The sequence below is a fragment of the Girardinichthys multiradiatus genome, chromosome 6 (genome assembly GCF_021462225.1).
Source record: "Girardinichthys multiradiatus isolate DD_20200921_A chromosome 6, DD_fGirMul_XY1, whole genome shotgun sequence".
Lineage (NCBI taxonomy): Eukaryota > Metazoa > Chordata > Actinopteri > Cyprinodontiformes > Goodeidae > Girardinichthys > Girardinichthys multiradiatus.
The window spans coordinates 32,206,835-32,229,967 of NC_061799.1; the positions used below are offsets into that span (position 1 = coordinate 32,206,835).

Here is a 23,133-nt window from a genome sequence, read left to right on the forward strand (position 1 = left end):
GACGTCCACAAATGGGGGTCATGCTCACAGCCCAACACCGTGCAGGACGCTTGGCATTTGCCAGAGAACACCAGGATTGGTAAATTTGCCACTGGCGCCCTGTGCTCTTCACAGATGAAAGCAGGTTCACACTGAGCAGATGTGACAGACGTAACAGAGTCTGGAGACACCGTGGAGAGCGATCTGCTGCCTGCAACATCCTTCAGCATGACCGGTTTGGCAGTGGGTCAGTATTGGTGTGTGGTGGCATTTCTTTGGAGGGCCGCACGCCCCTCCATGTGCTCGCCAGAGGTAGCCTGACTGCCATTAGGTACCGAGATGAGATCCTCAGACCCCTTGTGAGACCATATGCTGGTGCGGTTGGCCCTGGGTTCCTCCTGATGCAGGACAATGCTAGACCTCATGTGGCTGGAGTGTGTCAGCAGTTCCTGCAAGATGAAGACATTGAAGCTATGGACTGGCCCGCCCGTTCCCCAGACCTGAATCTGATTGAGCACATCTGGGACATCATGTCTCGCTCCATCCACCAACGTCACGTTGCACCACAGACTGTCTAGGAGTTGGTGGATGCTTTAGTCCAGGTCTGGGAGGAGATCCCTCAGGAGACCATCCGCCGTCTCATCAGGAGCATGTCCAGGTGTTGTAGGGAGGTCATACAGACACGTGGAGGCCACACACAATACTGAGCCTCATTTTGACTTTATATCAAAGTTGGATCAGCCTCTAGTGTGTTTTTCCACTTTAATTTTGTGTGTGACTCCAAATCCAGGCCTCCATTGGTTAATAAATTTGATTTCCATTGATGATTTTTGTGTGATTTTGTTCTCAGCACATTCAATTTTATACAGAACAAAGTATTCAATGAGAATATTTCATTCACTCAGATCTAGGTTGTGTTATTTGAGTGTTCCCTTTATTTTTTTGAGCAGTGTATATACCAGGAGCTTATTTCTGGTCATTTAGGTGATGATAGCTTACAGAAAGTGAAAACCCCACATTCAATTTGTCTGAAAATATTTAGAATGTAATTAGTTCTTCTCATTGATCCAGGCAAGGAGCTCTATCCTTGTTTGCACAATGTTTCTACTACATTTTTTCCTTCCACTTAACTTTCCAATAATATGCATCCATCTTGAAGCCCTGACCCCAGGCAGAAAATCTGAACCGGGTTGGAACATGGTTTTGTAAGGAATCTATATAACATGAATTTCATTTAAATTAAATACCGAGAAACCTTTTGGGTTTACTAACACCTTTGATGCTTTTTTATTTTATAAAGACTTGTTACAAAGTGTTTTATTAGAACATATTTCAGTTGTAGCTCGACAAGAACGTGTTAACATGCAAAGACTTAACTAACAATGTTGTCAAGCTTTTTATTTTAACATTACAGCCTCCTGCCACATCAATGGTTATTTTGTTGAACATACACACACCGAGGGTTACGGTTCTCTACAATGTCATGTAAAATCTGAATGCAGCTTCGTAACTGCAAATTAAGGTTCTAGATTCTGCAGGAAAGACATCAGGTACAATCCAGGTGATCATTAGTACTATTTCCAACTTATTATTGAACATACACACACATTTAAACTAGAGATCTGTATGTACAAATTTACATGTAATAGCTGAGAAGGAAGTTCAGTCTACTTTTTTTTTTGAACGATCAGTGTTTTTATTTCTTTCTTTAGCGTGCTGCTTTTTTATGTACAGGTCCTTCTCAAAATATTAGCATATTGTGATAAAGTTCATTATTTTCCATAATGTAATGATGAAAATTTAACATTCATATATTTTAGATTCATTGCACACTAACTGAAATATTTCAGGTCTTTTATTGTCTTAATACGGATGATTTTGGCATACAGCTCATGAAAACCCAAAATTCCTATCTCACAAAATTAGCATATTTCATCCCACCAATAAAAGAAAAGTGTTTTTAATACAAAAAACGTCAACCTTCAAATAATCATGTACAGTTATGCACTCAATACTTGGTCGGGAATCCTTTTGCAGAAATGACTGCTTCAGTGCGGCGTGGCATGGAGGCAATCAGCCTGTGGCACTGCTGAGGTCTTATGGAGGCCCAGGATGCTTCGATAGCGGCCTTTAGCTCATCCAGAGTGTTGGGTCTTGAGTCTCTCAACGTTCTCTTCACAATATCCCACAGATTCTCTATGGGGTTCAGGTCAGGAGAGTTGGCAGGCCAATTGAGCACAGTGATACCATGGTCAGTAAACCATTTACCAGTGGTTTTGGCACTGTGAGCAGGTGCCAGGTCGTGCTGAAAAATGAAATCTTCATCTCCATAAAGCTTTTCAGCAGATGGAAGCAAGAAGTGCTTCTGCCACACATTTTCCTTCCCACAGACTTCCCACTGAGGTGCCTTGATACAGCACTCTGGGAACAGCCTATTAGTTCAGAAATGTCTTTCTGTGTCTTACCCTCTTGCTTGAGGGTGTCAATAGTGGCCTTCTGGACAGCAGTCAGGTCGGCAGTCTTACCCATGATTGGGGTTTTGAGTGATGAACCAGGCTGGGAGTTTTAAAGGCCTCAGGAATCATTTGCAGGTGTTTAGAGTTAACTCGTTGATTCAGATGATTAGGTTCATAGCTCGTTTAGAGACCCTTTTAATGATATGCTAATTTTGTGAGATAGGAATTCTGGGTTTTCATGAGCTGTATGCCAAAATCATCCGTATTAAGACAATAAAAGACCTGAAATATTTCAGTTAGTGTGCAATGAATTTAAAATATATGAATGTTAAATTTTCATCATGATATTATGGAAAATAATGAACTTTATCACAATATGCTAATATTTTGAGAAGGACCTGTATAAGGAGTGTTATGTACCCACTGATGCTCTTATTGTGTTATGTGATCATCTAATTTTTTCATGTCTGCATGCTTTCTCAAAAAACTAGACAAAAATGGCATATGTATGCACAAAATGGTAATGATGATCTGACTCAGGAGTAAAATACCTACAATAGCCCATATAATAACACTTCTCTATCACAGTCTGGCGCTTTCCGAGCTCGTCTCTGAGCAAACCTGATCCCCTCAGCAGTGTTCCTTTAGTTCTCTGTGTCTGATGAGTCTGAGACGTCTGCGAGTCGGGCCTGCCTCTTGCGAACGTTCCAGTGCAAACACTGGGCCAGACTTTCGAACCAGTCGTACACCAGGTCATGGCAGCAGATGGACGGCACGGGGTAACAAGACGTGGTGATCTTGATGCTGTTATGAGGGAAAACAGAGAATAAGGAGAGCCAACAGGGAAGCTGAAACAAACGAGGAGGGTTAATGAAATGTACCAATCTCCGTGCTGGATCTCCTGTCTCCTCCTACCATCAAACGACACCCAGACATTGTTCCTTGCATCAGGAGATAGAGTGATCTGTTTGGAAACAAATAGAGACAGATGGTTTCAACCCAGAACATCTTCCCTTCAATCACAGGCACCGAGACTAACTCACAAAAGCCTGCTAACGACAGACATGGTTGAGCCAAATACTAATTTTACATACCCACCAACTTCCCTTACATTGGGTTGGACAGGATCCTTACACATTTCTCATGTCAAAATGAAATATATTTTGAGATTAAAATTTGCAGATATCTCAATCCTTTTTTGTCCATATTCAACGTATGGATGGAGGGATAAAATTTAGAAAAATGGGATATAGAAAAACATCTTAAAATACAAATACTTCTCCTAACTGTTTTTCCTTTTTCCACACTTGTCCCCACCTGGAAAATACCTAAATAAAATTCCCCAGAATGCACAGGATCTACTCTTCCTCTTCTTCGTTACACTGAGATTAAACGTATTTACCATGAGTTCCACTCCAGCAGGGACCACGATGGGCCTAAAGGACAGGGAGTGAGGACAGATGGGCGTGACCATGATGGCGGGGACATTAGGGTGGATCATTGAGGCTCCTGCTGCAGCTGCGTACGCTGTGCTCCCAGTGGGCGTGGACACAATCACCCCTGGAGGACACAAACAGACGCTCGTTTTGAAAAAAAAAGTGAAAGTCGAAGCGAGGTAAACAAAATAAAAAAAATGAGGCAAGAGTTTTAAATTAAAGTGCTTTATTGTCTCACCGTCTCCCTGCACTGAAGTAATAAGCCGTCCATCGAGGTACAAGTCCACATTAGACAGATAGGAGGATGGACCACGATCTACCACCACTTCATTTAACACCTGCACACAGAAACACAAACACTGGGTTCAATTAGAAGGACTTTAGGAACACAATGAACACAGCACAACCTTTTAATCTGGAGGTTTAACAAACATATTCAGTCAAGCTGATTTTAAGAAAACCTTAAAATGCAATTTAGGAATACTGTTGTGGCACAGGGTGTGTAATAGTACTTTATATAACTAAACATTTTACTATAGTGACATCTACTGGCCCGAGGCCAGAATGTTCTCATGTGTTCACACACTGCTCAGAAAATACAGGTTCTTCTCAAAATATTAGCATATTGTGATAAAGTTAATTATTTTCCATAATGTTATGATGAAAATTTAACATTCATATATTTTAGATTCATTGCACACTAACTGAAATATTTCAGGTCTTTTATTGTCTTAATACGGATGATTGTGGCATACAGCTCATGAAAACCCAAAATTCCTATCTCACAAAATTAGCATATCATTAAAAGGGTCTCTAAACAAGCTATGAACCTAATCATCTGAATCAACGAGTTAACTCTAAACACCTGCAAAAGATTCCTGAGGCCTTTAAAACTCCCAGCCTGGTTCATCACTCAAAACCCCAATCATGGGTAAGACTGCCGACCTGACTGCTGTCCAGAAGGCCACTATTGACACCCTCAAGCAAGAGGGTAAGACACAGAAAGAAATTTCTGAACAAATAGGCTGTTCCCAGAGTGCTGTATCAAGGCACCTCAGTGGGAAGTCTGTGGGAAGGAAAAAGTGTGGCAGAAAACGCTGCACAACGAGAAGAGGTGACCGGACCCTGAGGAAGATTGTGGAGAAGGGCCGATTCCAGACCTTGGGGGACCTGCGGAAGCAGTGGACTGAGTCTGGAGTAGAAACATCCAGAGCCACCGTGCACAGGCGTGTGCAGGAAATGGTCTACAGGTGCCGCATTCCCCAGACCTGGGCTACAGAGAAGCAGCACTGGACTGTTGCTCAGTGGTCCAAAATACTTTTTTCGGATGAAAGCAAATTCTGCATGTCATTCGGAAATCAAGGTGCCAGAGTCTGGAGGAAGACTGGGGAGAAGGAAACGCCAAAATGCCAGAAGTCCAGTGTCAAGTACCCACAGTCAGTGATGGTCTGGGGTGCCGTGTCAGCTGCTGGTGTTGGTCCACTGTGTTTTATCAAGGACAGGGTCAATGCAGCTAGCTATCAGGAGATTTTGGAGCACTTCATGCTTCCATCTGCTGAAAAACTTTATGGAGATGAAGATTTCATTTTTCAGCACGACCTGGCACCTGCTCACAGTGCCAAAACCACTGGTAAATGGTTTACTGACCATGGTATCACTGTGCTCAATTGGCCTGCCAACTCTCCTGACCTGAACCCCATAGAGAATCTGTGGGATATTGTGAAGAGAACGTTGAGAGACTCAAGACCCAACACTCTGGATGAGCTAAAGGCCGCTATTGAAGCATCCTGGGCCTCCATAAGACCTCAGCAGTGCCACAGGCTGATTGCCTCCATGCCACGCCGCATTGAAGCAGTCATTTCTGCAAAAGGATTCCCGACCAAGTATTGAGTGCATAACTGAACATGATTATTTGAAGGTTGACGTTTTTTGTATTAAAAACACTTTTCTTTTATTGGTCGGATGAAATATGCTAATTTTGTGAGATAGGAATTTTGGGTTTTCATGAGCTGTATGCCAAAATCATCCGTATTAAGACAATAAAAGACCTGAAATATTTCAGTTAGTGTGCAATGAATCTAAAATATATGAATGTTAAATTTTCATCATGACATTATGGAAAATAATTAACTTTATCACAATATGCTAATATTTTGAGAAGGACCTGTACTTTGAAAACACATCAGAAAAAAAAATCATACAGGATATTTGTACTGGTTTGAAATGAATAATGTGTTAGGAACAAAAGGATGCCACATTATTTGATGAAAAAGTAAATTATCAACCCCTAGAGGGCTTCACTTCAAGTCACCAAGAAATTTAAACTGAAAAACCGCTGTGGCACTCATGATGGATGGTGACCCCGGGGTATCTCCTCCCAGACCCTTACCACGGCATCACTGAGCTTCAGGACAGTTTATGGTTCCACCTGGAGGCATCAGATGGGCCTAAACATGATGTCCCTGAGAAGTTCTGTAGAATTTAGGACAGGGGAGCGTGGAGGCTAGTCAATGGCATCAGTTCCTTCATCCTCCAGGAACTGCCTGCATACACTTACCCCATGAGGCCTGGGATTATCATGCACCAGCAAAGGGTTTAACAATGAGTCCAAAGGTTTCATCCCGATACCTAATGGCAGTCAGGGTACCATCGTTTATCCTGTACAGATCTGTGCTTCCCTCCATGGATATGCCTCCTCAGACCAACACTGACCCACCCCCAAACTGAAGATGCTGAACAAAGTTACAGGAAGCATAACGTTCACCACACCTTCTCCAGAGCCTTTCACGTCTGTCGCATGAGCTCAGAGTGAACCTGCTCTCACCTGTGAAAAGAACAGGGAGCCAGTGTTGAACCTGACAATTTTGGTGTTCTCTAGTAAATACCAGTCAAGCTCCACGGTGCCAGGCAGGGTCTACTAGGGGACTCATCCTGTTCGGCCTTGCTCAAAGGAGCAGATACCGTTCCTGCCGATGGCTTAAGGACCTCCAACGTCCCTGTCCAGCTCTCCTAGAGTAACCGCCTGTCTCCTGGAATCTTCTCCATGCTCTTAAGTCTCTGCTGGGAGACACAGCAAACCTTCGGGCAGTGGCATGTATTGATGTGCAGTCCTAGTGGAGTTGGGCTGCCTGTGCAACCTCTGTAGGGTCCAAGTATCACCTCATACTATTGACACTGACCCGGATCAAGAGCATAACTGCTGAAAAGCCATCAAAAAAAAAAAAAGAAACGAGGGAAGAATGTCTGTGACCTCCATCTGCAAAACCATTCCTGATTTTGGGGTTGTTTCATTGTTGCCCCTTTAGTGCCCCTGTTACTTTCATTAACACCTCCAGCTGACACATTAGCATCCCCCTCTACTACTGGACTGACCAGATCAATATTCTAGGAGTTTAACTGACTTGATATTAAACTCAAATGTTTTGAGCAGTGTAGATGGTCAGGGTCTAATAGTTTGGCACTGACACACATTTCATGCCTTTAAATGTTTCTAAATCTGATTTTTGTTTTTTTACATAAAGAATTTAAAGTATTTCATTAACAAAAAATGTACAAGAAGAGTCCATCTTCACAGTGTTGACCCCTTATGACTTCTCCACATCCCTCTGGCATACTGGATCAACATATGGGCCAAATCTCTACTAATGTTGACCCATTCTTCTCTTATTGACCCGCTTTTAGAGAACTGGCCAACAAGTTAGCAGTGAGGTTAAATATGTAGTTTTATAACCAGAGTATTAATGTTATGATCATTTGACACTTTATCATTATGCCTTGTGACAGAATGCTCCAACATGCAGGAAATTACACAGACCATTACCAAATCGTGTGTGGATTGTTGGAAGAATTGCTCTTCGGGGACGTCTTGACACCATTCTTTATTTATGGCAGAATTGTGAGCCCACGCCCTTGGAGGAGAAACAATCCCACACATGCATTATATCAGAATGCTTCACTGTTGATATGACACAAGACCTATGGTAGCAATCATCTTTTTTTTCCCTTCTATGCACAAATGATTTTTCCAGATGTCCCAAACAAACGGCAGGAGGATCATTAAAGCAAATAACTTTGCGTCCATCTACTGAAGAATTTCAGGCTGTTCTGTTTTTCTCAGGGAGAGAAATGGTGTCTTCGGTGCCTTACTGTGGGTTAGTGCTGCCAATGTTGAGCCAGCTATGCCCTAGCGGTAACATTGTCCTGTAATGCACTCCTCAGAAGGATACAGGTCAGCTGTTGCTGCAGTATGTTCTGAAAGCCTTGTTCACTGCAACTGAATCTATCACAGAGATTTCAAACTGATATTTTTTCCCATCATACCGTTCCTAGGTTTGTAAATCCATCTAGCGAGATGCCAGAAAAAAATGCCAGAGTGACCAGAGTTTTCTCTGGCTGCATGGATAAACACAGCTCTATCCCACTCCCAGGCTCCTATGCACTGCAGCTCAGTTTGCTTATAGACGGCTCTTACACTTTTTCTTCACTTAAAGAGAGGAAAATTCAGCTACTTGGAAATATGTGAAAAACACGGACATTAATGATGCAAATCTCAACCATTTAGCAAGCTACAACCCGAATCTATGTCAAACAGCTGGCTGCAAGCTCTACAGATAGCTGGACGAATTTAGTAGCTAATTTCGGAAAAAAAAAAAGAAAGAGATAATCTTCCGTGCATTAATGACATGAAATTCACTCGAATATTTAGAAAGTGTTTATTCTACATTTTCGGTTAAAGCTATGTGTAAAAAATGAATAAATGTTATGCATATAATGCATCAATATATCTCTAATGATAAATATGTATTATTAATTGCGCAGTAGAAGAAATAAGTGTTGCTTTTCTGTTTTAAATGAAACCAGTTAGATCTTGATCTATAACATTTCCATTGGTGTAAATACCGTGAATCTTTTACTGTCCCATTTCTACCATCACCCTATAGTTCTTGATGTTCTTCCAGAAGCAATATTCTTAAAAGCAATTTTCTCCCATGTGAGGTCATTTTGATACAAAGCGATGACAGCTGCATACTTTTCTTTGGAGGTAATCGTTGTTGACACAAGAAGACATGATCTGCCCTTTACTGGATAGCAATCCGTCTGCTAATTAGATTAAAAGGATGATTTCAACTGGACTCTTTTACAGCTTCACAAATGCTGATGTTATGTTTATGCTGAAATGAGATTAGCTGAATAATTTGTCCCAGAGTAAAACTGGAATGCTACGCTAATAAATCTCCTTGCAACCAGGGATCCTACAAATTTTACTTTTAGAAATTTCATACTTTTCCTGCAACTGAAATTTACAGATTTTTTTCTGATAAGTTTTTATGACATTAGCACAAAATAGATTGGCCTTATTATTTTTCTCGCCCCACAAATCATGAAACAACACAGTGCCCAAATGGTCTTTTGATTCTGCAGTGTGATAAATGGTTATTTCCAAAACTTGGGTCAGGAAAAAAAATCCATGATCTGACTGTTCTGGTAAAATCCAGAATAGTTGGATCATTTATCCAAAGTTCGAAAACCAAGAAGGCTCAATGCCAGTTCAAGAACCTTGGGTCCAGTTTAAAACACAGAGCTAAAAGGATCTAAAGTCCAAAAGACAACAATAAAACCACCATTTGTTTATCTTTGAATGAGTGTGTGTTTGTCACTCAAAAGCAAAATAGATCAACTAACATTATGATCATCATCTAAACAATGTTTTTTTTTCTTTTATTTAATGAACTAATATCTATGAAACTTATGGCTGCTCCATTTTACCTACCCAATCTTCACACTTATCCAGACTTGGTAAATGGTCAAATTAAAATTCATTACATTTTCAGATTTCTCAAGGCTTTGAAGGAACTCTGTAAAAAGCATCAGATCCCTCTTTACAACAATCTAACAACTATGTAACCTATAGATGGAAGCACAGTTCACTAAATCCAACATCTGTGTCACTGCTAAACTTGAACTGTAGCACAGACTGTCATTTATTAAACTGCCGATGCACCATCTGAAAACAAAAGCTGCATGATGCAAGAATAACTTCACAAACAACAAGCAAAATCAATAATTAGATTCTGATGCACATCCCGGCTTACTGGAGTCGCCGTTATGTAATCCCCTCTCATAGACATGACATTTAAACGTTGTTGTCAATGAAAACAACAAATCCTCCACCAGCAGACCGAGTTACAGTCCTACAAATCAAAAGGGGAAACTAACAATGGACCGACCGCATAACATGGAACGAATCATGTTCCACACCTCGGCCACACGGCACCCTGCACCGCTGAGCTGTGATGTCTGGCAGATGTGCTGACGTCAGCAGAGCTCAACTCAAACATCCTGCTGGACACGGCAGACATGATGTAATGTAAGGTCTAAGTGGAGTTCAGAGAGCAGTAAAAACAATCTGTCACTGTTCCTTAATGATGAGAACAAAAACCCTCTGGAGCGAGACGACTGGAGAGGAGAGAGCTGAGCTGAAACTGACAAAACACAGACAGGTGTGCGAGCGTATGCGATCAGGCATGTTGTTTAGTTACACTCTGTGCCAGACTGAGAGCTTCAGGAATCATTAAATACCCATTTGGTGATGACTCCACTTTCGACGCCACAGTCTCCATGGAAACGGGCTCAACAGAACTCCACAACATCCGACATTCTCTCCCGTATATGCTCCGAAAGCTTTGTTATGACGGTCATCATGGAAACCGGGATGATGTTCCCTCACTGGCCCATACACATGTTCTCCGTGCGCACACAGACACTTCTGGGGATAAAAATTAAAACCTAACAGCTTTTGCCGTCAGTCTGTGGTCATGTGAGCTCTTTGTCACAAGACTGAAGAATCACAAGAGCTGAACCAGGAGATGCTGAAGCTGAGCACACAGAGAAGCAAAAACCAGCCGTGGCCGTGTTCTTTTTTGGACTCAATAAATGTTGCAAAATCTTGACATGGCAAGTGTGTTCTGCATTTATTCAGAAATGTTTCACCATAAAACTAATAAAATCAACTTCTGCAATAAAGTAGCCAGCTGCATTAACACAAATTAAATCAAAATCATCGGAGATGCACAGAGAACTGGACAACTAATTGGGAACAAGTTGAACAGATCTCCCTCTGCTCAGTGAATGCACCATACCAGCTTCTACAGTGAAGATCCAGTTACTGAGGAAGGAACACTCAAATCTAACTATTTCCTGTATTAACAAGTCATTGGAAGCATAAAGAACTAACAAGCTATTTTAAAAAACTGTTTTTAATCAACATGTCAACACATGTCTGCATTTCTGTCAGACTGCATGAGAGCAAGACTTTCAGCACTTTAACCGCTCAACAAATAGTCCTGCTCAGCCTTTTAAGAATCTCAAATATACCTTTAAACGGGTACAGGAACTGTCACAACTGTAAAGTCCTGGTGAAAACTCATCTCTAGGTATGTTTATTTATGTAATTTACTACTGTGTTGAGTAATATTTGTCACGGAACTGTAAAATAGATTTGTGATGTTAACAGGATGAACCTGATTAAATGAAGGAATTGAATGAATAAAGTTAGTTTGAATGTCCCGACGCTGGAACTTTGGACACCATAAGCCTGCTGAATACTACAGCAGAGGATGCATGCTTTGCTTGAAACTAAAGATGGTAATAAAAAAAAAAAAAACTATTGATGTGTCCGTTTTTTAGCGGTGCTGTGTATAGACGTACTGTAAATAAACATCGGTTTTATTTAAAATCTATTGGAATCCTAACAAGTTTATTGGAGTTTTACTGCTTGATAACCATTTTAAGTCAGACAAACCTTAAAGCATGTACGCCACTTCAAGATGACAGTGATAAGCTTACACACTATTGGAGTATACTGTATATGTAATGAATGATCTTTCTTGAGTCGGGCTACAAAGTAAGAATCATTTTTGGGTTTTTTGACTAGTTCTCTATGCCAGGAGCATTGTAATACATACTTTGATTTTTACTGAAATTACCTCTGGTGTCGCAGACAAAAATCAAAATCAAGCCTGAACAACCTTTTGTGGCTCTAAAATAAAAGCAAAGAGTTCATTAGAAAAAGTTAACAAATTACATCTCAAGAATCAACCACATAGGGAGGGAATGTTTTGCTAGTTGCTAGGCAGCAGCAGAGGCAGATGAGGGAGCAGCTTGAGATAGATCACAAAACACCGCAGAGAATCTGTGGTCGATGTTCCAGCGGCTAAATAGACTTAAAATGTTGCGTGTTTGAAGGTCAACACAGAAACAGGAAGAGGCCTGCATGGCAGCTGCTGTAGGCAAGATATTATAAATGCAACTAAACACGTCATCCGCCTGCAAAAAATGGAATTCTAGGAGAAAGCGTGTTTAGACAAATATAACAGATTTCTTTTACCTGAAAACTTTTACCATATGGTACTTTTGTTTGACCAGACAAATTAAAAGCAAAATCAGTGAGAGGCAAAACAGAGGGTAAGAAGCAGGAATACATTTTCTCAATCACAATGACGCTGGTTTGTCAAACGTGTGTTCTGCAAACCAAATAAAAATGGGTGTAGACTGATTTTGACCTTTATTTACGGATTTATCAGTTTAGAATACACTCGCATCTGAACACCGGGAGCCTCATGTACAAATGGTGTATTTGCACAGAAACATGCCATACTTCATTTCTCAAGCAAGAGTTCACATTAGAGCTGTGCACAATGTATTTCAATGTGTGCAGTATCACAGTTGCAAAAGGCAAGCTAATGTGTTTCAGCGCCAGTCCATTCCAATTCTGCTTGCCAATAATATATATGGCCAGTTGGATGGACTTTCACCATCTTTCATCACCACACCTGATGTATGACTTAGTGATGAAGGTGCTAAATCATGATTATGGGGAAGAAAACGAAGAGTAGCAGAGCTTCATGGCTGGCATTTGCATGTTTACAGTTATAGGCTTGTTGGCGACACCTAAAGGGTACCTGGGAAAGTGTTACTGATTTTAAAAATATTGTATACATCATGATCAATTAACACAGTTATGTGTTTGCAATAACAGCAAAGTCCATAATTATTCAACGCCTTGGCAGATTTTACCGGGAAGTCAAAAGAAACATGTTAAATCATTAGTCACTCATAACGGGTCAAAATGTGTATGTAAAATAGAGATGCAGTGATTCAATAGGTTTTACTTTTCTTTGATTTTCTTTTTAAACAAAGCTAGTATGAATTTAAATGTAAATATTTCACATATTTCGCAGCAGCTTCTAATTTATTGTTGCTGCAGACACACTTGAATTTCCCCACAGCAAAGGATAATTATATTCTTCTGTCCTAATTCGTCTTTAATCGGTCTGCACTTTTTGCAGCAGCAAATGATTCTTCAGCAAAATAGCAATAGAAGAAATACGAAGCATTCTACAATATTTTCTCCTTTGTTTAGATTTGAAGCCAAGAAACACTGATGTTTGCACATAACTGACCCATTTAATCAGATTCCTCCCCAGAGACATCAGTGACCTCACCTGTAGCTGCAGGGTAACTTTCCCATCCTCACTGTTGGTGTGTCCATGAGGAAGGAGTCCATTGTGCTCCAGCTGTGGTTCTCTGTTCTCCGGCTGCTGTCCCGCCCTCTGAAGCATATCCTTCACCACCTTCACCTTCAGACGGCTGCGGAGAGTGATGGCTGCGTTCCCTTTGAACCCAAAGCACACGACGCCTAGTTTCCTAGATTTGTGGGTCTTGATTGAACAGCCTATTTATGGTTTCAGCAATAATTGAACTTTACCTTCTAACACTTTGGCCACTTCTGTCCTGTACGACTCAAACTTGAAGGGGGTCAGAAAACCCAGAGAGCCGAGGTGGAACGCCATAACTGGTGGGACGCTGCCCTGGAGAGAAGAAAATCTGAAATCACCAAAATTTAACTCATTGTTTGACTCATCTGTTATTCCATTCAAGATACAAATACAGCATGTATTTGTTTCAGCAATTAATCTCATTTCATCAAAGTCACAATACCTGAAAGAGGGAAGAGGCGTAAAGCAACGTCCCGTCGCCACCCAGACAAATGATCAGGTCTATGCAGTCAGAGATGTCATCATAACCTGAGGTCACAACCAAAAACCACTGTTTAAAAATAATACATGCTAACGTATTCACAATATAAAAAACTGAAATACTACAAAAGCAAAAAAGACAGCCTTAAAAAGAAATTTGCAAGGAAATAGTTGGTGGTCAAAGAACAAAATAACCCCTACATATAACCCTCTGCCTCATTTTTTTAATTCTTCTTAAAAAAAAACTCAACTAAACAATTGCTCCCCTAACAGGTGAAGTACCTGGAGAAAAGTATTTGTAACCCCTGAACTTCTCTACGTTGTCATGTTGCAACTACAATGTATTTAAATGTGATTTAATGTAGACAAAGACCAAATGAAACAAGGTAACTACAAGTCATTAACTCCACGGATCTGTTCTTTATGGAAGAGTGGAATAAAGAAAACCAATGTTGAAAGAAAACTTTTTTTAAAGATATTTTTTCAGCACTAGTGGCCTTTATGCCTCCGTATATGGTCGCGCGCTTAACCCCTACACCATCAGCGCCGCGCCCGAAAGAGAACTTTTCACATCAACTCCCAACACACTATTGCCACATGGTGATAAAACATGGTGGTGGCAGCATCATGCTCTGGGGATGCTTCTCTTCAGCAGGGACACAGAAGCTGGTCCAAGCTGTTTGAAACCAAATACAGGCCCAATCCTGAATGAGAATCTGTTAAGGCCAATTTATGCTTAAAATTAAATAGGTACACACATATGCATGGAGTCTTCTGCACTCGTTCTGCATTCATTTCGTGCATATTATAGTCCGTCATTACGAAGCTTGAGGATGGGTGCCCAAACACAACAAACTGAAAAAGACCACTGGTTACCATGGGGGCAGTATGGAGCTCTATAGCTCACCTGCAATCAGCAAAAGGAACAAAGAAGAAGACAATGATTTGATGGAACTTCTCTACCATGTGCTGCAACATATTTATTGGGTGCACCGTCCACCTCCGTCTACTGCAGTAAGTCCTTTATGTTTTTTTCTTTTTTCAAGAAGTTACATCATCAAGATTTGCTCCATCGTCGCCATGTTCGCTATTTTACTCTGATTTGGGAAAGTAACTCAGAACTGGCACGGCAGAATTAAATGTGCACCTCAACTCTCCTGTTTCCACCAGAACTGTCCGTCGGGAGCTCCACAGGGTCAATATACACGGCCGGGCTGCTATAGCCAAACCTTTGGTCACTCATGCCAATGCTGAACGTCGGTTTCAATGGTGCAAGGAGCGCAAATCTTGGGCTGTGGAAAGTTACGGTGTGGAGAAGCCCCAAAGAAGCGTACCACCCAGACTGTTGCATGCCCAGAGTGAAGCATTAGCGAGGATCAGTGATGGTTTGGGCTGCTATATCATGACATTCCCTAGACCCAATACTTGTGCTAGATGGGCGCGTCACTGCCAAGGACTACCGAACCATTCTTGAGGACCATGTGCATCCAATGGTTCAAACATTGTATCCTGAAGGCGGTGCCGTGTATCAGGATGACAATGCACCAATACACACAGCAAGACTGGTGAAAGATTGGTTTGATGAACATGAAAGTGAAGTTGAACATCTCCCATGGCCTGCACAGTCACCAGATCTAAATATTATTGAGCCACTTTGGGGTGTTTTGGAGGAGCGAGTCAGGAAACGTTTTCCTCCACCAGCATCACGTAGTGACCTGGCCACTATCCTGCAAGAAGAATAGCTTAAAATCCCTCTGACCACTGTGCAGGACTTGTATATGTCATTCCCAAGACGAATTGATGCTGTATTGGCCGCAAAAGGAGGTTCTACACCATACTAATAAATTATTGTAGTCTAAAACCAGGTGTTTCAGTTTCATTGTCCAACCCCTGTAGATCTGAATTCAAAAATTTGGATCTAAGAATTTGAAAACCAGTGGCATTTGCTAATTGATTTACTCAGTGAACATGTTAAATACTAGATTAGCTAATACTAGCTAAGAACGTAATTTGCCGCATTATGTGCTTTCAAAGACTGCATGTTTACAAACATAGTGTTTGAAAGTTTTAATGAGATCACATCAGATGCAAATTGTTAACTTTGTTTTGCTTTTAAAAGGCTGAATAAAACAGAGAACCAATACTTTTTTTGGCATCAGATCCAGCCTAATAACCAGAGGTCCATTTTAAAACCCATTTTAAAAGACCACAAAAAGGAAAAGTTGGACTAAGCCTCCAGATTAATCATGGAAAAAAGAAAAAGACAGTACACTGTTTAAATGTAGTCAACATCTACAATTAAACAGTGTACTGTATCTTTTACTTTCCTAGAAATCCTGGAAAATTGTCTGGAAACTCGAATTTTTTTCATGTCTGATTTTTTGTTATGTATATTTGTGGGAATGTTTTAAATTCTGATCCTTCTTTGACTTCTTCCCCCTTTACATAGTCCAGGACTGTATTTGGCCTTATTTTTAAATCAATTCTGCAGATAATGGAATAATAGAAATCAAAGTGTGTATTTTCTTTTATCTCTGACAGAATACGCAAAAATGCTGCACAGGAAGAAACTGTACATGCCATAAACCAAGAAGTGAACAATTGTGCGCAGATTCTAATAGAAAGTTTAAACATTCATAACACAAAACAACCTAATGTGTAAACACGACCAAAATAGACTCATTCTGCAAAAAAACTGCAATTAATTAACACCCAGGGCCTTTATTACTGGTAAATTCTCTGTTTTTTTGACTTATCATTATTACAGTCAAAACCCAATGAGTGTATAACTTTAAAGTTACTTTAGGGGTGCTTCTAAATGTGCTAATACTACATATTTTTTCATAAGAGCATTGGTTGTATAAAAGTTTGGACCCCCTATAGTTTTCCGATGTGAACGTCTTATGAAATCCATCATTTATACCTACATCAGAAATAAAATGAGCAGAACTTGTTTGAATGGAATATTTTACATGACAGTGTTGTTTTATCTCTTTCAGTAAAGTTTGAACCTGGACAGTGCGTATGGCTGTTCTGTAAGATGCACAGATGTCTCACCCTCTCTGAAGGTGCAGAGCTGATTGCGGATGGAGCCGAAGGCCTCGTCCTTTGACAGCGTGGCGTCATCTGCTACCCTGCGCTCCACATACACCATCATCTGCTTCTCCTGAAACGCAAACACATGCTTTAGCCACAACAACACAACGCATACCTGCAACTTGCCGCTCAGATTGATGGTGTTTAGATGAAATACAAACATGAAGGCTTGCAGGTCGGCTTTGGATGTCTGGTTTTAGGAACATGTGGGTAAAATGTGCCGCAGCTGCAGGAGGCCAGACTGCAGCATTCCTCTGCTTGTCTGAGACATTTCCTGGATTCATTGTGGTTAAACCTGCTGCTCTTTGGCACCACAAATTCCTCAACAGGAACTCTAGTTCAGTGGAGGCTAACAGGTTTTGCGCTCTGCATTTAACATGCAGACTGTTGGGCGCGTGGCGTAGCGGTAGAGCACACGACCCACATACGGAGGCCTCAGACCTGGACGCAGCTGTCCCGGGTTCAAGTCCTGACCCTAAAGACTTATACTGCATGTCTTTCCCTTCTCTCCACCCCACTTCCTGTCTGCCTACTTTGGAAAAATAACAAAAAAATAAAGGCCACTAGTTTGTTCTTTGAGAACAAACAAAGGTTTATGTCCAGGTACTGAAATAAAAAGCAAAAAGGTGATAATCACCTCCAAATGACTGCATTGAAGCAAATATTGTGCTGGTGCTTCTAAAAGCTTAAACAGTGTACACAGTCACAGTAAGCAACATAAAGGTCTAGGAAATCCATTCAGCCAGTCTACAAACAGTCATTTGATGCCTCACTTTATATTTCAGATTCTTTTTTCCAATAAATTGCTCCAGCTCATAAATGGAGCAATTTCATCTGCAAACACCAAACTGATATAAACTTAACTGTACGACTCACATAGCATATTAAATCAAAAAAGACCTACAAAACCTATTATATGCGCTGCATTTTGTTCTGCCTAAGATGCTAAATATACAGCAAAAGTATTCAAATGCCATAAACCCCTACCGTTTTTTCACCCCTTCAATGTTCTTTATGTGACAGACAAACACAAAGTAAGGCATAGTTGTGAAGTGGTAGAAACATTTTACACGTTTTTTCAATGCTTTTCACAAAACAAATCTGAAAAGTGTGGAATGCATTTTAAATTCAGCTCCTCTTACTCTGATACCACTAAATAAAATCCAGTGCACCCACTTACCTTCATATGCCACCTCATAAGTTAATAACGTCGACCTGCGTTTATTTTTATATGTATAAAAACGTGTTTTCTGCGAAGGCGCCAAGTAGATTGTTATAAATTCGTTATAATTTGTGAACAACATCATGAAGACCAAGGAGCAGAGCAGAATGCTCAGAGAGAAGGATCTGGAAGCAATTAACATCTTGTGGAGCTCTATTCAATATAGAGCTGGGCGATATGGACGAAAAAACATCTAGTCATCCTGAACACACAATCCCTATTGTGATGCATAGTGGTGGCAGCATCATGCTGTGAAGATGTTTTCTTCTGCAGGGACAGGGAAGCTGGTCGGAGCTATGGCAATATGAGTGGGACTAAATACAGGGGAAGCCCGGAAGAAAACCTGTTAGAGGCTGCAAAACACGTCGGGGATGTTGTCCTCCTGGATCTTAAGTGACCACTTTAAATTACAGCCAGAGCTATGATTGAATCTTGAATTTTAGTCAAAGCATATTTTAGTCCAGACATAATCTGAGAATCTGTGACAAGACTCTCTTCAAGCAGTCTGACTGAGTTTGAGCTATTTTGCTATGAAAAACGTTTTCTGTCTTTAAATGTGCAAAACTCTTAGAGACACCCCCCACAATACTGTGAAATACAGCCAAAAGTACAAAGTAATCACTCAGGGGGACTAAATAAAAATGACTAGCATACATTTCAGATTTTGACTTCCACTTCACCATTATGTCCCTCTGAGTTGGTCTATCACATAAAATCCCAATAAACTATAGGTGGACAGCATCACATGTAGTTTATATGGATGTGACATAACAAAATCTGAAAAAGTTCAAGGAGTGTGAACATTTTTTCAGGGCAATGCATATTTACGCTGTACTTGAGTTAAGCGCTACGATTTATATCCCACATGTAGCAAATCCCGTACCTCTACTAGAAACCTGCAGAGCTCTTTGAAAGGCTCGACCAGGCTCTCATCTCTGATTTTCCTGATGACGAGCACATTGACGGGAGCTTTATTCCAGGTGAGCCTCTGACTAGCCGGGTCCTGGATGTGCCTGGAACATGTATGGAAAATATTATGCGCACATATGGAAACAATCTCAGAAATTTACTGTGCAGCAACACTACACCTTATCAATAAGTTTTGAAAAAATAAATAAATAAAAACTTAACAGGCTTAAAATAAGAGCAAATGTTCTACACATACCATATTTTCTGCATTAAATAAAGATTATTCCACATTTTTGAGCAGAGAGGTCATTCATTAACTGCTGTGGCACTAAACTACAGCAGACGATCAGGGTCAAATTCCAAATATAACAATAAAAACGTCCTCTCCTGCCTTCTTTTTACCATTTGTCATACCTCTTCTTTGTGTGGTAAATAGTGTGGTAAATTGTGAAGATTATTCCATCTGTATGTGATCAGATCATGTCCCAAGAAATTCTTTCAGATCAGCTAACAGTAAAGTTAACTGGTCTGCTTTAAAAGGAGCCAGTCGCATTCCTATTTTCTCTTATCTAACTTGGTTACACAAACTTCTCAGTGCTATTGACTTAACAAGCGGTTAGTGTACACAAAGTTCAGCTTTTTTAACAGCCTCATGCTTACATGACTGAAGTTGGGTTGGGGAGAATGCAGGCTTTGGGTCCAAAGTGAGTGGCTGGATACGGTCCATGTAGAAAGTGAGCTCTCCTGTGAGGAAAAAAATAGAAAAAGGAGGAGTTAATATCACTCCCCGCTTGGAGCAGCAGAAACTGAGCCACCTGGAGTGCAGACCTCTTAGGAGAGCTTTCCACTGCATCACACGATGAACCGGCAGGTTCCAAGTGTTCGTGTTGGCCTGGCAACCTCCGGCGCTCCATCTCCCACAGCCGCTGTTCATGATCATCTCCCCGCCGCTGTGACCTCTTCCCCTCCCTCCGTTTCCTAGGTGACCTGGACAGTTGCTCCCTGCGCTTTGAGGACCTGGCTGAGCCCGATTGCTGATCAGGACAGCCTGAGGGTCTCAACATGCCCGGGTCTGGAGGTGGAAGAGACCTTGATGACAGACCGATATCTGAATTCTCCATTCTAAAAAACAAAAAGTAGGCTTGAAATGATCATTTAATTTATTATGGGGAAAAAAAGCTATTTAAACCAACCCAGTCCTACGTGAAAAAATAATGAGATGAAAAACAAACTTATTACCATCTATCAGTCTGGAAAGGGTTACAAACCCATAACTGAGGTTATGACATTGCATTCAAATGAACTGCAGTGACAGCCATTATCCACATATAGAGAAGACATGGAACAAGTGTGGCCAGTCTAACAAAAATTCCTCAAAGAGCACCTTCACAGCTTATCCAAAAGAACCCTGAACAACATCTAAAGCACAGCAGCCCTCACTCGCCTCAGTTAGGATCAGGGTGATAACACTGATTTACCAACAAGAAACAGAGTGGGTAAAAATGGCATTCAAGAGTGGTGGTGTTTCAAAGGAAAACCACTGCAGACTAAAAAAAACAAAACTCTCACATTCGCGAAACAATACCCAAGACTTATTGGGAAATTATTCTGTGGAGTTAGAAGACAAAAGTGTAACTTGTTGGAAGGTGTGCATCCAATTATATCTGATGTAAAAACTAACAAAGCATTTCAGAGAAAAACATCATACCTAAAAGTTAAATATTATGGTGGAAATATGATGATCTGGGGCTGCTTTAATTGATGGAATCAGGACTTCTGCTTTCTAGCAAATAATCCTGAACAATATCCGACTATTACTTGGCTAAAAAAAGAGAAGGTTTTGGAGTGTCCTAGTCAAAGTCCAGACTTAAGTCTGATTTAGATGTTGTGGCATGCCCTTAAACAATTAATACTTAAAAACAATTATACAAAACAAGTGTATCAATATTCCCCTACAGCGCAAACATTTGACGCAGTTGTTGCCAGTACTGGTAGCAGGTTTTTTGGGCCAGGCGGGTTTGCACTGCAGAAATAAAAATCATAATTTTAAAACTACGTTTTGTATTTCCTCTGGTTGTCTTCGTGTGGTATTAAAATTAGTCAACTAAATAAAGTGTTACGAAAAACGTTAAGGGGGCAAATACTGTTTTGCACCTAAAATAAAAATGAAAACAACACATCAGGAATTTCACATATTTGCTAATTATCGCTGAAGCGTTTCAGTTCAAACACAAGGCAATAATTATACTTTAACCAGACGTAATGGGAGGTACTTTGGTCCCAGTTTGAGTAAGACAACCCTGTTATGTGCAGTACTGCACTCCAGTAATGAATGTAGCTCACGGTTAACAGCTGTCTCACACAAACCGTTGACAGATAACGTTACCTAGCAATAGCACAGCTAGCTAGCTGCTCTGAAACACCGTAAAACTGAACCAAGTGACGTCTTACTATTCCACAGACTACTGAACGACGCTCACATCGACCCAGGAACACGAAAAGCAAGGGCACATTCAGAGAGAAATGAACGTATATTTAAAGAGCAGACGATAAAAAGAAACATTACAGAACTGGGGCGAAATGACGTCAGATGACGCTGCGAGTGACCGCTCCACATTACAGCGCCATGTTTGCCCCAGATGGTCATAGTTCAAACTACACCCCAAGGGTTGCAGAAACTGCAAGCAATACTGAATGGAGGTCTGTTCTTTTGCGACAAAAAGGTAAAAGTAGCAATGCAGCAGTTTGTAAATTTATGTAACATCTAGAGTTAACATATTATTATATGGAAGACAAAAGCATTACTTGTATTTTGTACACAAAATAAAGTTGCTTTAGTGTAAAACATACACAATGCTATGCCCAGTGTTACAGTCCTCGGTTTTAGGTTGATTTATTCACCTAAAGGCTTCAAATAAATTGAAACATCAGACACTGAGAACCTGGGTTCATACTAAAAGCTGTTTTTAAATTACTATATTTACTAATAAGAGAAATCTTAATTTTCTTTCTAGACTACCTCATACTGTCTGACGGGTTCAATGTTTAGCAATTTCTGTATTGATCAAGCCACGGTTTGAAATATAAAAATAAAAGAATGAATAGGACACTGTACAGTAAGGACAAATTTAAGGCATAAGAAAATGATAAAAAAAAATACTGTATAATTATTAAACATAGCTATGATTAAATGACATGTGCAACTGAATGGGGTGATTTTAAAAAAATATGCAAAATGTGGAAGTGTATTTGCACATAAAAAAAACAACAACAGACTATTCACAAGAAAGAAAAAAAACTGCCAAAAAAGACTTATCGAGTTTGTTCAGAGCAGCGATGATTATAAAGTTTAACATCTGCTGGGAGGAAGGATCTGCGATAACATTCCTTTGTGCACCTAGGATGCAACAGTCTGTCACTGAAGGAGTTCTCCAGTTCTGCAACAGCTTCATGTATGGCGTGGGAGACATTTGTCCAACAGTGATGTTATTTTTACCAGAGTCCTTCCACCCAGGCACCTATAGGAGTCCACTATCTCAACGTCAGTTCTCTTGATGTTCACGAGTGACGGTGTGGTGGATCCACACCTGTGGACATCCACCACCAGCTCCTTAGTTTTCCTGCATTGATGAGGAGGTGGTTCTGCTGGCACCAGTACACTTGGAAGCCAGGATACATCTACCCAGAGTGATTGTTCCTACACTATGTTGTGCTTTAAAGTTGTTTGATAAAATAAAAATTCAATATTTTCTGACTGACTGAAAACAGTATTTATTCATCCTTTGGTTAAACCCAGCACAAAAACTGTTGTTATTTGTTTACGCCATGTTTCCTAATTTATGTTAAAAAGAAAATAGGGATAAAAGTCTAGACGTTTAAAAGTAAATTACTTCATAGGATGTGAATCGTGGACTCCAAACAGAATCAAGATAGAATGGAGAAAGGATGGCTGGAGGCATGGAAAGTGTCACAGGTAGGAAGGAAGATAAAAAAAATAA

At 40.5% G+C, this 23,133-nt stretch overlaps 1 protein-coding gene and 1 long non-coding RNA gene across 5 annotated transcripts; one reads left to right on the forward strand and one right to left on the reverse strand.

The window, feature by feature from the left end:
- Positions 1-2,733: 2,733 nt before the first annotated feature.
- On the reverse strand, positions 2,734-21,755 carry nadkb (NAD kinase b). Of its 4 annotated transcripts, none has more exons than XM_047367386.1 (12): positions 21,702-21,755; positions 19,964-20,257; positions 19,796-19,879; positions 19,110-19,239; positions 16,966-17,074; positions 13,871-13,956; positions 13,638-13,740; positions 13,375-13,544; positions 4,110-4,209; positions 3,838-3,995; positions 3,317-3,399; positions 2,734-3,239 (listed from the first exon to the last, which is right to left on the reverse strand). In XM_047367386.1, exons 2-12 carry the CDS (start codon positions 20,254-20,256, stop codon positions 3,080-3,082), a joined length of 1,476 nt encoding a protein of 491 aa, XP_047223342.1. In that variant the 5' UTR covers position 20,257; positions 21,702-21,755; the 3' UTR covers positions 2,734-3,079. The 4 variants fall into 4 exon arrangements, with proteins under 4 accessions (XP_047223342.1, XP_047223340.1, XP_047223343.1 ...); XM_047367384.1 differs by having other exon boundaries at positions 21,587-21,723; XM_047367387.1 differs by having other exon boundaries at positions 19,964-20,207; positions 21,587-21,716.
- LOC124869505 lies at positions 21,721-22,886 on the forward strand. Its single transcript, XR_007038606.1, has 2 exons — positions 21,721-21,858; positions 22,537-22,886. It is a non-coding gene; the product is annotated as an uncharacterized LOC124869505 (long non-coding RNA).
- The last annotated feature ends 247 nt before the right edge of the window (positions 22,887-23,133 follow it).

Bases quoted from the DNA above. Each gene is read 5' to 3' on its own strand.
- nadkb (XM_047367386.1), bottom strand. From the start codon at position 20,256: ATGGAGAATTCAGATATCGGTCTGTCATCAAGGTCTCTTCCACCTCCA. The intron at 17,075-19,109 runs GTACGGGATTTG...TTTGCGTTTCAG, and splicing joins TCTGCAGGTTTCTAGTAGAG to GAGAAGCAGATGATGGTGTA. The intron at 13,957-16,965 runs GTGAGACATCTG...TTGTGACCTCAG, and splicing joins GCTCTGCACCTTCAGAGAGG to GTTATGATGACATCTCTGAC.